Here is a 15397-nt window from a genome sequence, read left to right on the forward strand (position 1 = left end):
GAATCAAGTTAGCACAGAGGCATCAACAGTATGGATATGTTTGAGTGCTTGCAGCCAGACAGTGTCACTCTCACTAGTGTGACTCTGCCTCTAAACACAGTTGTGTTACATAAATTCACACGGACTTAGTTTCCATCCTTACAATGTTACTTCTATCTAACTTACATAACTATTTTATTCTTAGAGCTGCAAAACTAAAATATGGTGCATCCAGATTTTAATTTGTTTACTCTGCATGCATTTGGTATATGTTAAGTCAAGCTGGAGGAGACACGCCTTCCTTTAGAAGTAAACTTCCTTTAGAAGTAAACAGTTTATTCATGAAATCTGACTTCGATGTAAGACAAATTCTTAAAGCATAGTCCACAAGTTTCTTTGTGATTCTACCATGTTTTCTTTTCCAGAATCCACTTTACATTCCAGCCATTTTGCTTGAGAGCCCTACTCATTTACACAGGCGCCTCTCATGAGAAGTGCCACAAAGCTAATATTCCCACTCACATTCCTCATCCTTCTGGAATCTAAACTCTTCTGATACCTTCTGCTCTCTTATTGAAGTTAGTGTAGTTGGTGCAAGTTGGAATGTAAGAATACCTACCTCACCAGGCGTGGTGGTGCACACCTGTAATCCCAGCACTAGGGAGGCAGAGGCAGGTGGATCTCTGTGAGCTCAAGACCAGCCTGGTCTACAGAGTGAGTTCCAGGACAACAAGGGCTACACAGAGAACCCTTGTCTCAAAAAGCCACAAAACCCAACAACAAAGGGAGAAAGAGGAGGAAGAGGGAGAGGAGGGGAGGAGGAAGAGGGAGAGGAGGGGAGGAGGGAGAGGAGGAGAAGAGGGAAAGGAGGGAAAGGAGGAAAAGAGGGAAAGGAGGAGGAGGAAGAGGAGACCTACCTCATGAGGGTGCTGGACAGAGTAGACGGAATGTCTTACATACAATAGTAAGGACAGAGAATATATAAAAATACTGTTCGTTTATGTATAATCTCAGGCACTCTATGTTATGTATATTTTTACAGCCTACCACACTGTTGTAATTTTGGTTTGATTAGTCACTTTTATGCCCACTATTACCACTTCCCTGAAAACAAAATTCTACATTCTTGTTTTTGTATATGAAAAATGGCCTGAATAAGTAAAGAACAAGCAAAATAGGATAAAATTTTATCAGGAAGGATCTGACTAATAGAAGAGATTGGACTTTTAAGCAATTTATCTTGCTCTTCATTTTCCCCTGAGGAACCGCTGAGCTATGCTACACTGTTTTTTTAGAAATCTGGCAGACACCTTCTAGACTGAACTTTAAGGCTTTCTGTAAAAAAAGTAAGGATGCTTTTTCTTTTTTTCTTTTCTTCCATTGAAAGGACACAGAGGTCCACATTCTCCTTTGACTCTGGGAACATGCCAGAGCACCACTAATTACACTATTTCTTAGTTCTAAAAAACCAGCCTTCACTACTAGAGCTGGTCTGTAGAACAGGAACTACACAGTACTGGTTGTCTGGGCAAAACAAACATACTAGGGAGCATCAGAGAGGTACACATGGGAAGAGGGGTGACGCTGGCTCGGACTCATGCTCCTACCGTTTATTTATAGCTTATTAGTACAAGACTTGTTTTACTTGGCAAAACTACAAGATTCTGCATGACTAAGAGAGAAAGATGTAGGAGAATGGCTAAGCGTTAAAGCTCTAGAGCTGACTAACAACCTGTAACTCTGTAAACAGGTTGGTGGGGGGGGAGGGGGAGGGGGAGGGGAAGGGGAGAGGGGGGAGGGGGGAGGGGAGTGGGAGGGAGCGGCGCAGCACATTGACGCTCCTCCAGAGCCGCCAACTTTCTGAGCTGTAGGCTTTAGTACCACAATAAAACAGTGATAGAGTGAGTTCTCTGTACATATCTCCAGTTACTAGTTGAAGCTAGATTTTCATATTTCTTTGCACATACAATTCTTAATTTCCTTTTTTTTGTTGTTTTTCATCTATTTTAAAAATTTGTTTATTTTTAAATTTATTACAGTTTATTCACTCTGTATCCCAGCTGTAGCCCCCACCCTCGTCCCCTCCCAATCCCACTCTCCTTCCCTCTTCTCCACCCATGCCCCTCCCCCAGTCCACTAATAGGGGAGGTCCTCTCCCCTTCCATCTGACCCTAGCCTATCAGGTCTCATCAGGGCTGTCTGTATTGTGTTTCTCTGTGGCCTGGTAAGGCTGCTCCCAGCTCAGGGGGAGATGATCAAAGAGCCAGCCACTGAGTTCAAGTCAGAGACAGTCCCTGTTTCCCTTACTAGGAAGCCCATTTGGAGACTGAGCTGCCATGGGCCAAATCTGTGCAGGGGATCTATGTTGCTTGGAATATTAGTCTCAGAAAAGACCCCTGGGCCCAGATTTTTTGGTTCTGTTGCTCTCCTTGTAGAGCTCTTATATTTCTTTTTAAAATATTACTAGCAAAAGTGGTCAAAGCCAAAAAATTATATGCCATGATTGAAAAAAATATTTTTCCAATGATCACTCAGATTTCTCTTCTTACTCATTTTCCTTCTTAGTACTAATATTTTATTGCCTAGCCACTTACCTATTTACTTGGTATCTGTGTTTAAAACATAAATGTCTAAAAATGCAAGTGTGCTCTTGTGTGCTCTCTCTCACCACACACACACACACACACACACACACACACACACACTTGAATGTTTTTGTTGAAAGAACAGGTAGGAACATGTGGCTATTCAGCAAATACCTTGTTGGTTGCATGAGAGCAGAACTAACGATAGCACTTCATTAAATAATAACTCTGAGGACAGCTGCAGTTAAAAGGGCTTTTAAAAAACATGTACATAAAAAAATGGCAATTACTCCAAAAGATAGTTACAACTTGGATAAAGGTGTTTGAAAATTAAGACCAATTCTTCAGAAGACGTGAGGAAATATACTTTTTGTGAGAACAATATCTTTCATGCTCTGAAGATTTCTTTCATTTTTTTTCTCTTAAAAAGGAACAAATTATTGACCAATAGTCAGAAATGGGGTGACATTTCCCACTATAATTCCACTTCCTGGAGATGTTTGCTCCACAGTAAAATTAGTATTTCTGTTGTAGTAGGTGAAAAAATATATTTTCCTTGTTTTACATTTTAAAACTAAGCATACAGCATACAAAACTGAGGTAAAAAAAAAAAAAAAACTTATTTAAAACTAGGAACACTGCACATAAAACTGAAGTAATTTTTAAATATTATTTTTACCTCTTTGGGTGTAGTAAATATTAATAGCTACTACCATATTCTCCTTAGTGTAAGGTAATACAAACAGCAAAAATACTCTAAAATGATAGTAGCCTTCGTGTGACAAGGAACCATAACACACAGGAACTTGGTTGACCAGGAAAGGATAGTTATTAGCCTCACATGTTCTTTGTGTGCATGCGTGTAATGTGTGCATGTGCATGTGTGCAATCACTTTGCCTTTTCAGACAGTCTCCCTGGCTGGAAACCCAGCAATTGGGCTGGACTGACTGGCGAGTGAGCTCCCGGATCCACCTGGCTCAGTGATAACCGGCTGGGGTTATCACACTTAGCAGCTTTACACCATCTCTAAAGGTCAGACACAGGGACGGATGCTTCAACAGCAAGCGTTTTACCAACTCAACTATCTCCCCATCCCTGTACTTAAAAAAAAAAAAAAAAAATTATAACTAAAAAGCATACCCTAAATCCTCAGGCACAAGTGAAGCTGATTCTTTACTACTTGATAATATGAACTCAAGTTAGCTCATTAACTTTTTAATCTTAATAACCTGTGTACTCATCTGGATGAGCTCATGACACATTAGTCATATGGCTTCTACCTAATGTCAGGATAAAAAGACCAGATGATGTCACTAAATGCATTCAAATAGATGTAGTCAACCTGAAAATTCATAGAAACAGCTAGAACATGTCCATTGTCACTTCGTTTTTTTTAAACTAGTTTTATCATTTCTGTATACATGTAAAATGAATACTGAATTAGAATCAGCACAAGAAATACCTAAAATAATTCTAAAATTGGACCAGAGAGATGGTTCAGTGGGCATAGATATTTGCCTGAGAATCTGAGTTCAGTCTCCAGGACACACATGGTAGAAAGAGAGTACCAGCTCCCACAAGCTGTTTAGAAAGAGATGTTCCTTTTAAATTTCTGCTTCCCATTCCTCCAAATCCTGAAAGGGAGTTGAACTAAATTATTTCAATAAAAAAATTTATTAATCTAATTATGTAATGGAGCATACCTTGAACACAACAACCGTAAAATATCTTGTAGTTTTAATACCAGGCCAATTTTCAGTCTAGTGATGGATAATAAGAATATACTAAAAATGAATCTTTCTGCAGAGTTTAAGAGGGGAGGGATCATAGATGATTTTTGCTAACTCTAAAGAAAACAAACACTTCTGCCTTGTCTTAGTCACTTACAGGTTCTTCGTTTAGTAGCCCTGCTCCAAAGGTTAGACCCTGCCCCCCCACCCCCACATGACAGAGGAATAAGTAGGTATTGAACAGAACTGTTGCCAGTACTAGATGTAGCATTTATTTAAACTTAACAACCCAGGAAAAGGTAACTATTATTATTACTCTATAGAGATAGACACTGGGGCTTTGAACAGGATCTTCCCAGAGTCCTGCAGTTTATAAGCACAACAATGCTGCCTAAAATCCAGATTTTTCTGACCTCATGTTACATTTTTACCTACCAAAAAATGCTACATCAGCCGCTGCCAAGAATTCTTTTTTCACTAAACTGAAAAAGCAGTGAAAAGGTTCTTATTTGTCCACAAGACTGCACAAAGCTATACATTAAACTATATTCTATTATTTTCCTATTCTTTAAACCACTATACAGAAGGACTATATATTAATATATATTTTAAACATTCAAAGGTTTGGTTATGAAGTTTCTTAAAAATAAATTAAGGAAAACAAAGAACTAATAGATTGGAGAGTAGCAGACAGCTCCTACACGGACCTTATTTTTAGTTTTTCTTACTTTACAAGCATTTCTTAACCCGTATATGTTTGTCTAACCTGGTTTCTAGAAATTTGGTTTGGCAGTATTACACTTCTGCCCATTACATGATTGCTGCAATTATCTGTTCCGTATGTTATATTTCCAAAGAATACGTAAATAACACTTCACTGGTTGAGTCTGAAGACTGGACACTTGAGGTTGAAGGAATTAACCACAAAACATCCTTTTATGAAACCCCAGGAAACAGTACAAACTTACTAAGCCAAAGACAACCAGCAGTCTGGTGTAAACTTTTAATCTTGACTTTGCAAGTTTAAAACAAGTATTTCTTCTTTAAAAGAAATAGTGGATGAGCTGGGTGGTGGTGGAACATGCCTTTAATCCCAGCATTTGGGAGGCAGAGGCAGGTGGATCTGTGAGTTCGAGGTCAGCCTGGTCTACAGAGTTCCAGGACAGCCAAGGCTACAAAGAAACCCTATCTCGAAAACAAAATCAAAAAGACAAAACAAAAATAAGAAAGAAAGAGAGAGAGAGAGAGAAAAGAGAGAGAGAGAGAGAGAAAGAAAGAAAGAAGAAAGAAAGAAAGAAAGAAAGAAAGAAAGAAAGAAAGAAAGAAAGAAAGAAAGAAAGAAAGAAAGATGAGACATACTGGATGAAAACCCAGCACGGAAGGTCATAAAATACTGGATTTCTACAAGCAAAAAGTAAACTCTGAGCCACACTTCACCCACTATATTTAAAAATTAACTCAAGGGCCAGCAAAATGTCAACATAAAAGGAACTGGAGCTGCTAAGGCTCCATGATCTGAGTTTGATCCCAGGACTCAAATGATGAAAAAAGAGAACCAACTCCTGCCCGTTGTTCTCAGATCTCCATACATACACCATAGCATGCCCGTGGCCATGCAGACACAGAGAAAGGCCTGTGCATGCACACATGCATAATTCTTCTACTTGTCAGAATTCTACACTTTTTCAGAGATGTGTTCACTTCTTTAACATTGTGGTGTCTACAGTTTAAGAAAACCAAAACAAAACCCCACTTTTCGGTTTTCTTTACCCTTTGATATGCAAATTCTTAGCATTCCACTGTTCTCCAGACCTAATCTGTCCTTAGTCATAGTTTCACTTCTACCACTAAAGGCTCTTTTCTAGGAGATCGATGACTCCCAGCAGTACGTGAGTCAACTATCCCTTCCCCGATCAAGTCCCCCTCTTGGCGTCCACGTTTACGGCCTGTTCCCTTTCGGTCTCCTTGTTGGCTCCACCTCTTCCAACAGTCCAAAATCCAATTCGACCCCAACCTGAACTCTTTCTAGAAAATCCCATATTCCCATTGGTATTAATGAGCCAAGTTAATAATCTTTAAAGCACTTTAAAAACAAAAAAGCTTAGTTATCCATTCTTCAAGGTCTACAGTCGGAGCCAACGGCCCTTTGAACTGTACATATTCCCTTAAATGAGTGACCATTTATACCAAACAAATAATTCTGCCCACCCCAAATCTTTCAACTTCAGTTCAAGTAGTCCCCTCTGTACCCTTACTCTTGGATCTTGACTAAATTTTTATTAACATTTGAAGAAAACCCCACGACAAGCAAGCTGTAAATCTTGGCAGCCACCTGAGGAGCAGAGAAAGGAAACAACAAGAAAACATGTCATTTGAGTTAAACTGACATAGAAGTCACTAGCATGGCAGACAAGTAAGGAAGTACATGATGAGGAGGGAATTGTTGGAGAAAGACTAAAGCCCAGATGTTGGGAAAAGGCATAGAAAGAAGAAAGTTATGCTCTACTGAGTAATTCAGACTTACAAAGCTGCATGAATGCAGTGTTAAGAGCCTATTTGCAAAACAGACTTAGCCTAAAACTCCACTGTCATCATCAAATTGCCTGAAGAGCCTTCTGCTTGTTCTCTCTGCTCTACCTGTGCTATGTTTCTCTACAAGGTGTTCTTCATACGACAATGTCATCTACAGAGATTTATTTCAAGGCATTGTATAATCAGACATAGACTACTCTAGATAAATTATTCAAAAAATAGTTCAATTTAACTTGGCAAATTTTTCTTTTTCTTTTTTTTAAACAAAGTAAGAGCTACACAGAGACTAAAATGTTACACAGTCCTGTCCACAGACACATTAGAGAGGCACCAGGACTAACCGGCCTGGGCTTGGGCATTCTGGAAGTTAAAATGATACAGAAATCTCTGAAAAAATAACCACCTCCATTTACATATTCCCAAGGTTAGTCTCTCAAACATCAAACCTGAAGATCTTACTAGAACTTCCCTAGAGCAAAATGGATCTCAGACATGTAAAACCACATTTGTGTTCACTTATTTTGAAAGACTGATTTCTATAGTCAATGGGACACAGACGACCCTGATAAAAATGCTCAAGAAGAGGCTGGGCAAATGTCTCAGCCAGTGACGATTCTGCTATGTAAGCATGAAGACCAGAATTTCAGCCCTTGAACAGTGGCTCAGTGGATCTGTGAGGAGTATCCAAGAGTTGGGAAAAGGAAAAAGCATGATCAAACTATACTATATGAAAAAAATTCTAATAATATTAAAAAATAAAAAGTAAGGCACTGCAGGGTGTGCTTGTAACCCAGCCTAAGCATAGGGAGTGTGGGGTAGGGCGCAGACAGGGAGATGTGCGGCTTGTTGGCCGGCCAGTTCACCTGATCAGTGAATTCCAGACCACGTGGGAGCCCGTTTTAAAAAGTACAGCGGACAGCGCCTGAGGGACGGCACCTACCACTGACTCTGGCCTCTACACTCCTGTGGATATGTATGTTTGTGCACCTACACCTAACACACCGCGGCTACACACACACACACACACACACACACACACACACGCTCAAGAAGCTGCTCTATCACGTTTTCTACCATATTATAGTGATGGGAAAAATAATTTAAAAATAGTATCAAATTGATGGACTTGGAATCATTTTATTAATTTGTTAATTTATTCCTTACTGAGTATGTGCTACACGCCTGGCATTGTGCTCTGTCGTGGAGACGGAGAGACAACTAAGACAGGTTTTTGCCCTCAATGTACTTATACCATAGCAGAGACAACAGATATGAAGCCAACAGTCAAGTAATAAATTAGTTAGATGCGAGGCTCCACTTCTAGCTAATTATCCATCCTGCTGGCTCCTGGTGAGGTATCCATGTTATAGATGCTTCAGTTGTTCCAACAGTATCTTCAGAGTAGATTAGCAGCACAGTGTGGAAATAAATGTGAAGGTTTAACATTGCTGAAGGTGTCAGAAGTTAAACAACTACGAGTCCAAAGTGAACAAGTCACTGCATGTGGACGGAGGAAATGGAAATAACATGACTGTTTTAGAACTTAGTCATAAATCATAGATGTTTCCTATAATAATATAATAATTGCTTCCTCCATAATTAAGTTTTATGACATCATCAAAAGCTTATACCAAACTGATGAAAAATAAAATGAGTTCAGAAGGTACTTTGCTAGTTTTCTAGCTTTTATATGAGGAAAACCCAAATTTAATTAGAAACAGTTCTAATAACTCTCTCTCCATATATATATATAAATATATATATATATAAATATATTTATATATATATTTTTTATTTTTAGTTAGGGTTTTTTTTTTGTGTGTGTGTGTATGTGTGTGTAGCCCTAGCTGTCCTAGAACTTACTCTGTAAACCAGGTTGGCCTTGAACTTAGGGATCTGCCTGCCTCTGCCTAGGGTTAAGGGAGTGTGCCACAACTGCCTGGCAACTTTATTTTAAAAACTTTTTCTCATTTATTAATAACTATTTCATTCATGACCTGGAAGATTTCTGATATCTCAGGAACACTTTAAACATTTTTTTTATTCTGGTTTTAATTCCATGTGCTCTTTTTCTTTGTAGTTCTGCTTCAAATAAACAAAAACTCTCTTCAACTTTCTCTGTGCTTTGCTTTAAACATAAAAACATTAACACAGATAAGGAACAAACATTGCGTTGCCTTGCTTCATTTCCTCCAGATCATCTGTCGAGCACAAAACATAACTGCTTACATTTACCAAGCGCAGTGGTCCCTCTCTATTGAAAAGTGCCTGCAAGCGCTTTAGCTACACCCATGCTATCATTTCTTCTACTTAATACCACCAGAACCAAACACTCCACTGGCCTTCTTTCATACTCCCTCTCATTTCTAGTGTAGACCCCTTTCTGATTACTCTACCATAAATGTAATCACGGTCACCTGTGAGTTCTGCTTATAAAGCTAAGTGGGGCTTTCATTTCTCACTTTGGGGACCCTATAACATCTGAGGCTGACTGACTACCTCTTTCCTGAACTCTTCTTCCTTGACCTATATATTGAAAACAACTTTGTAAATTACAAAGTCTATCTACATTAAAGATGTCAGTTTATGAATAATAAAACTTTAAAAAGATTTACAAGAATAACATTGCTGATATAAAAATTAAGTAAACCTAAGTGAAGTGGATACTTAAGTAATTCTGCTCTATTGTTTTCTAGCGTACTTCAAGAACTGAATGAAAGTATATTTAAAAGAACCTCAAAATGAGACAAAAGCATCCTAAGGAAGGGATTTTTAAAAAAGGATTTTTATCCCTCTTTTGAGATAAGACATTTTCTAAAATGCAATTACTATGCAAGGTCATGTACTAGACCTTGTTCCAACTAGAGTCTGGCCTGAAAGGTCACAGAAATGAAGACAGAAAATGGTTGACCCCTGAGTGTATATGCATGTGTATATTCAAGCTGTAAGATCTCAGGAACGAAAGAGCAGCATTTTTTTAAAGCAACATTTATACACTAGTTTATTTTACCTCTTAACATATATACACTAGCATATATACATGTACAATTGTTTTGTGTGTAATCACGTGCTTATAATCACTTAATATGCTTTGTATACGGAATTCAAACTTTTAATATATAAACAATACACATGAAGAAAATATGCCATCTTTCATGTATTAGGAATTAATATAGGGATGGACTAAAGCAATGAATTGCTTTTGTGATCCCATGAGAATTAACCTGTGGCAACCATTTTGCATAAATAACACCACCAAGCCAAGTTTGCAATCATCAGAAGCATTTCCTACAGTTTGTCTAAAGCTTTAAGTTTCTGACTCATGTCCTCCAGCGTGCTGCCAAAATCTGGTATAAGACAATAACCCTTCTCCAAAGCTCACAATAAGCCAATAAGAGGAGCTCCAAGCTCACAATAAGAGGAGAGACAGGTCTGCAACAACCCATCCACTCCAAAATGCTGTTACAAAGATTTCATGAGTAAGAGTAAGTTTGTTTTACTTGATGACACTGAAAAGCACTAAGCAATTCGTCCAGTAGTTTCTTGACCTTGACAGCTTAGATTAGAAACAAGAAAAAGCTGTTGTAACTCTGGCTGCAGTACCCACAATGTCCAAAGGAGAAGCCAATGCCACCACCTAAACTGCGTGAGTCAGCACTGCTTACGCTACTCAGATCAGTAAAACAGTCACACCTCTTCCTGCCAGACACGGAAAAGGACCTCGTAACGGGAACGCCTGAACAACAGTACATTCCCAACACAGTGAAGCAGAGCTACACCATCTGTGGTCAACAGGCCCTCAGGGGCGGGCCCTGTGCTGAGTAGCAGGTTCCTGCCTTTAACAGGCTTATAACGGATGAGAGGAGGAGGGTTGGCGATCTCACAAACAGGAACTGACATAAACTAAAGTTTTTCAATAATAAAACTAGCGTGCTGTAATAAGGTCAGGGAGGCTGAGGGGCCTGCACGAGCAAGCTAACCTCTCTGAGGCATGCACACAGCTAGTTCAGGTTTTCTCAGCGCAGCCCTAGGCACAAAGTTTCAGGCTTACAGAAGAAGAGAATTAAAACAACCCTACTTTCTTGGTTACAAATAAATGTCCCATGCATCATGATCTCAGCCCCCACAATAGTCCTTCATACAGTAGAGTAACCAGCTGTCTGGTAATGGAATCTGATTCAGCCATACATAAAACAGACTACAGTGTAACTACTGGTGCTGCTGTTGAAGCAGGAATGGCAAACCATCTCAATTAAAATTGAGGTGCTATTTGCCTGCTGAGCCACTTTCTTGAGATTCTTCAATTCTTGTACATCAAATACTAAGTCCCTGTAGCTTGAGGTAATCCTTACATTCTACATCATGTACATGCAATATGCTCATGTATGTTTTACAAGCGATCAAGGCATGAAATTCACCTCCAAATACGGAACTATCCAAAGGAAGAGAGAAAAACATCTCTGAGACAGGCATATAGCTGAAGCTCAGATCCTCCTCATAGTGCACATACATTTGAAACAGAGAAGACACACACGTGTTAACCTTTAATGTGAAGAACAGATACTAAAACCAAAAATGAACCAAAGAAATGCCAAAGTAATGTATGTACTATCTCATTGGAGAAGGAAGATCAAATAAATGGGATAGTAGGCACATGCATGTGAGGAAGACCCGTTCTTTCTCTCCCGCCTCCCACGCTCTGCTAATGGTGCTGGGGCGGGGGGGGGGGGGTTGTATGTACATGGTTTCTTCCATAATGACTTTCCACCTTATTTTTTGAGACAATGTCTTTCACTGAACACAGACCTTGCTAATTTGGCAATGGACCAATAAGCTGAAGAAATCCTCCTGTATCTTCATGTCATCATGTCCAGCTTTTAAATGAATGCTGTGGACCTGGACTCGGGTCCTCATGCTTGCACAGCAAGCATTTTATCTCTAGCATTTTAACTGATTATCTCTCTAGCAAGAAAGCCTGTTCTTAAAGAAAAACTGACCCAAGATATAAAAATTTTTCTCCAGATATAACTGATTCAGAAAGAAGCATCTCTAGGTAGCACTTCAGTTCACTAGGATGACAGCTAGTCACAGAATTCCTTACTCCTCTCAGGGACCAATTTCCTGTCTAACTTTAATCTTCTGAGTGTCTGCTTCTGGCCCATGTTCTTGAATTCATTTCTTATATTTTTTTAACTCAAATACCCCCCTAAATCAACTATTATACAAACACATTAAGATAAAGAAACAGCAATTTAATTACTTTTTCCTTACTTATGTATAGTTAATTCAAAGTACCTTGGAAGTTTGAGTAAAGCTATTTTTCACCCCTGCCAATCCAAATAATACCAAAAGTTTAAAAGAAGAAAAAAACACTTGTAGGAAAACGAGGTATGAATACCTGGAACTCAACAAGGAGAGATGAGCCCACTATGCTAGAGGCAAAAACATGCAGAAAAAAAATTGTTTCTTTAACAAAACATTATCCTGACACAATTTCCTTCTTGCTGACCTACAGCAGGAACTCAGTAGTTACCCAAAACCATGTCTGCTTTCGAGAAAATAATGTTACCAGCTCAACAGCGAAGACCTTAACAGGTACAGGAGTACAGGCTATGAGGAAGTGAAAGTTTGTGAGGGGCTGGTTTATTAAATAATGGTACACACTGGACAATCAACGCCCACATGTTCTTCTTTGGCTATTAAGGTATTTGGCTAAGTATTTGCTCAATAGTAAAAGAAAACTGGCCTCATAATAAGTCTGGCTCATGCTAAGCAGACTTGGGACTTCACAAGTTCCCTATTTCTGAATGTCCAGTGCCATCCTTTCTGCCAATGGGATTCAGAATCCAACAAGAACAAAGTGCACCTCCTACTTCTGCCACATGATTTTCAATGAAATTTTTAGGAAAGTATTTTTTTTCATATTTCAAAATATGGAAGAAAAGGCCAAACATGAGGTAATTCATTACTTCTTGTATTTTCATTTTAGCAAGAGAAAAATGAGCAATCCAGGTATTTAAGGGCTGAATTCCTGTCTCATGACAGTTTATAGCCAATGCAATAAAGCTAACTTCTCTTTCCCTACTGTTAACACAAGAAAGAAAGAAAGAAAGAAAGGAAGGAAGGAAGGAAGGAAGGAAGGAAGGAAGGAAGGAAGAGGGAACGAAGAAAGGATGTTACAGGTTTAAGTTTACTTTTTCTAAATATAAAATGCTAGATTATAAACTATAACTGGGAGATGAACAATACAGACAGAATGCATGACAGACTCTTAGCTAAACTACCTGAACATCAAAGGATGGAAGGAGAAATCAATAATTTTCCAACAGTACTTTCCACAGCAAAATAATGAGAAAGAGCTTTATGCACATGTGGGAAAAATGTAATTCTTATATTTTTAAAAGCAAAATTCATTCTCTTTATTAAAAATAACTAGTCTCCTTTAATATTCATATAGTCTCTTTTTCTCTATGCTTCCCACGTGTGTGCATGCACCTGTGAGTGTGTGAGTGTGTGTGTGTGTGTGTGTGTATGTGTGTAACTTGTTTTCCTCCCTAGAAAAACATTATTAACAATGATTTCAACCCATGGCTTGACAGCTGCTGCCCTTACTGTATGTTATACTGCTTTGATCAAATGAAGGCATATCATGAACTATTTTTAACAATTAAAAAGTTATTTAATGATTAAAAATATACTTCTGTAGTAAGTTCAGTACCACATTTGTGGCAGCACCCACCAGGTCCTTATGAGTACACGACCAATTTTCAAAGGTTTACTTCCCCTTAAATCTTAAACACATTGCAGCAAAAAAGCAACAAATCCTTAGTTCTCATGAGTCTTCATGAAACTGTTGTCAGCTGGCCCCTTGCTACTCAAAGGGCACTATGAGGCTGGTAAAGAAATATATTGTTTGAGAACAAGATGAGCATAGGGATTTTATGACAAGGCTGTGATCACCAGAAGCCACGGCTAAAATATTCCCAAACCCTTAGCCACTAAAGATTTTTAATTCAAAAAGTTCACTAGTTAACTGACAATTTCTGTGACAGTGACAACAGCAATTGAGAACATTCCATTCTACTGTTAGTAAATACTTATTTCTAACCATACTCCACCTATAGTCTTTTCTTTAAAAATAAATAACTTAGGCAGCTAGAGAGATGGCTCAGTAGTTAGAACCGCTTATTACTCTTGCAGAGGACCCAAATTTAGTTCCCAACGCCCACATCAGGTAGCTCATAACTGGCTAGAACTCCAGCTCCAAGAGAGCCAACACCCTCTTCTGGTCTTTGAGGGCAATGCACTTGATCAAGAATTGAATGAAATATCCCCCACAGTCTCAAGTAGTCGAATGCTTGGTCCCCAGTTGATGTCACTGTTTGGGGAGACTTAGGAGGCATGGCCTTCTTGGAAGAAGTTTGTCACTGAAATTTGAAAATTTAAAGATTTATGTCATTTCTATTTTCTCTCTCTGCTTTGTGCTTGTGATTTGCGATATGAGCCCTCAGCTTCCTGCTGCTGCTACCACACCTGCTTGTTTGCTGCTTTCACTCCATCATCCTGAGCTTTTACCCCCTGAACCATAAGCGCAAACAAACTACTTCTTCCCTAAGTTGCCTCAGTTTATCACAGCAACAGTAAGTAACACCATGGTCACGTGCACATACCGATATACACATAATTTAAAACAAAATAGTTTATTTTTTTAAAGAAATAAATAAATAGTGCAGTATGCAAATCACTGAGGCATTCCAATCACTTCTGTTTTCCTGGTCAGTGTAGAGCACTCTAAGGAAGTGTCAAATGGAAAGTCTATGAAGAATATATTGTCATTTTATAAGAAAAGCAGATGGGCTGTAAACGGCTGTGCTTTTTTTCATGTGGCCTAATATTTTTAACATTCAAAAATGTTAGTATAAACATTTTTGCTTGTATAACCTGGCTGATTATTTAACACATTCTTCACCCACAAGTATAAACATTTGAGAAGAAATAAAAAATGAACAAAGAAACTTGGGCACACAGATCTCAACACTCCATAGTTGACAAATTAATCGGCTCATGATTCATCTGAAGCCTACCCTTGAGAAGTCTGTAGGCAATGGCTTAGAACACCCAAGTACGAAACATCACGTCCAATTTTACTTTCCCTTGGTTAGAAACAAACAGTGAAGCTACATGACCGGGAGTGAGAATCAGGATGTTTCCTACATGTACGACACGCAGTCCGCCATCAGGCCATGTCCAACTTCTTCAAACGCTGCAGAGCTCCAGGTCAGGCCTGCGTCACAGCACGCACACCGCTGCGCTTGCCCCACTGACGTCACTGGCTCCTGTCTAGCCCAGTCTGAGTCTTGCACACAACAGGTACTCAAAGTGTTTGCGTTATTCTCTCAAAATGAACTTACCCTTCGAAATGACACAACATAAAACGTGTCTCCCCTCCTGCGAATGGCTTCAAAGAAGCCTTGGTAACTTCCTGGTGAAGCGTAATACACTTGCAGCTCATTCCCAGAATTCCTACGGATAAAGAAGATAGAAAATATTATTAATATTTAAATGTGTTG

General features: G+C 38.9%; 1 protein-coding gene across 1 annotated transcript in view; it reads right to left on the reverse strand.

The window, feature by feature from the left end:
• The window catches only part of Atf6 (activating transcription factor 6), a 165636-nt gene that overhangs the window by 64920 nt on the left and 85319 nt on the right, over positions 1–15397 (reverse strand). The window contains exon 14 of the mRNA XM_060364651.1: positions 15239–15350. Coding sequence (XP_060220634.1) covers positions 15239–15350 — 112 coding nt within the window. The remainder of the gene's footprint in view (positions 1–15238; positions 15351–15397) is intronic.

The sequence above is a fragment of the Meriones unguiculatus genome, chromosome 11 (genome assembly GCF_030254825.1).
Source record: "Meriones unguiculatus strain TT.TT164.6M chromosome 11, Bangor_MerUng_6.1, whole genome shotgun sequence".
Taxonomy (NCBI): domain Eukaryota; kingdom Metazoa; phylum Chordata; class Mammalia; order Rodentia; family Muridae; genus Meriones; species Meriones unguiculatus.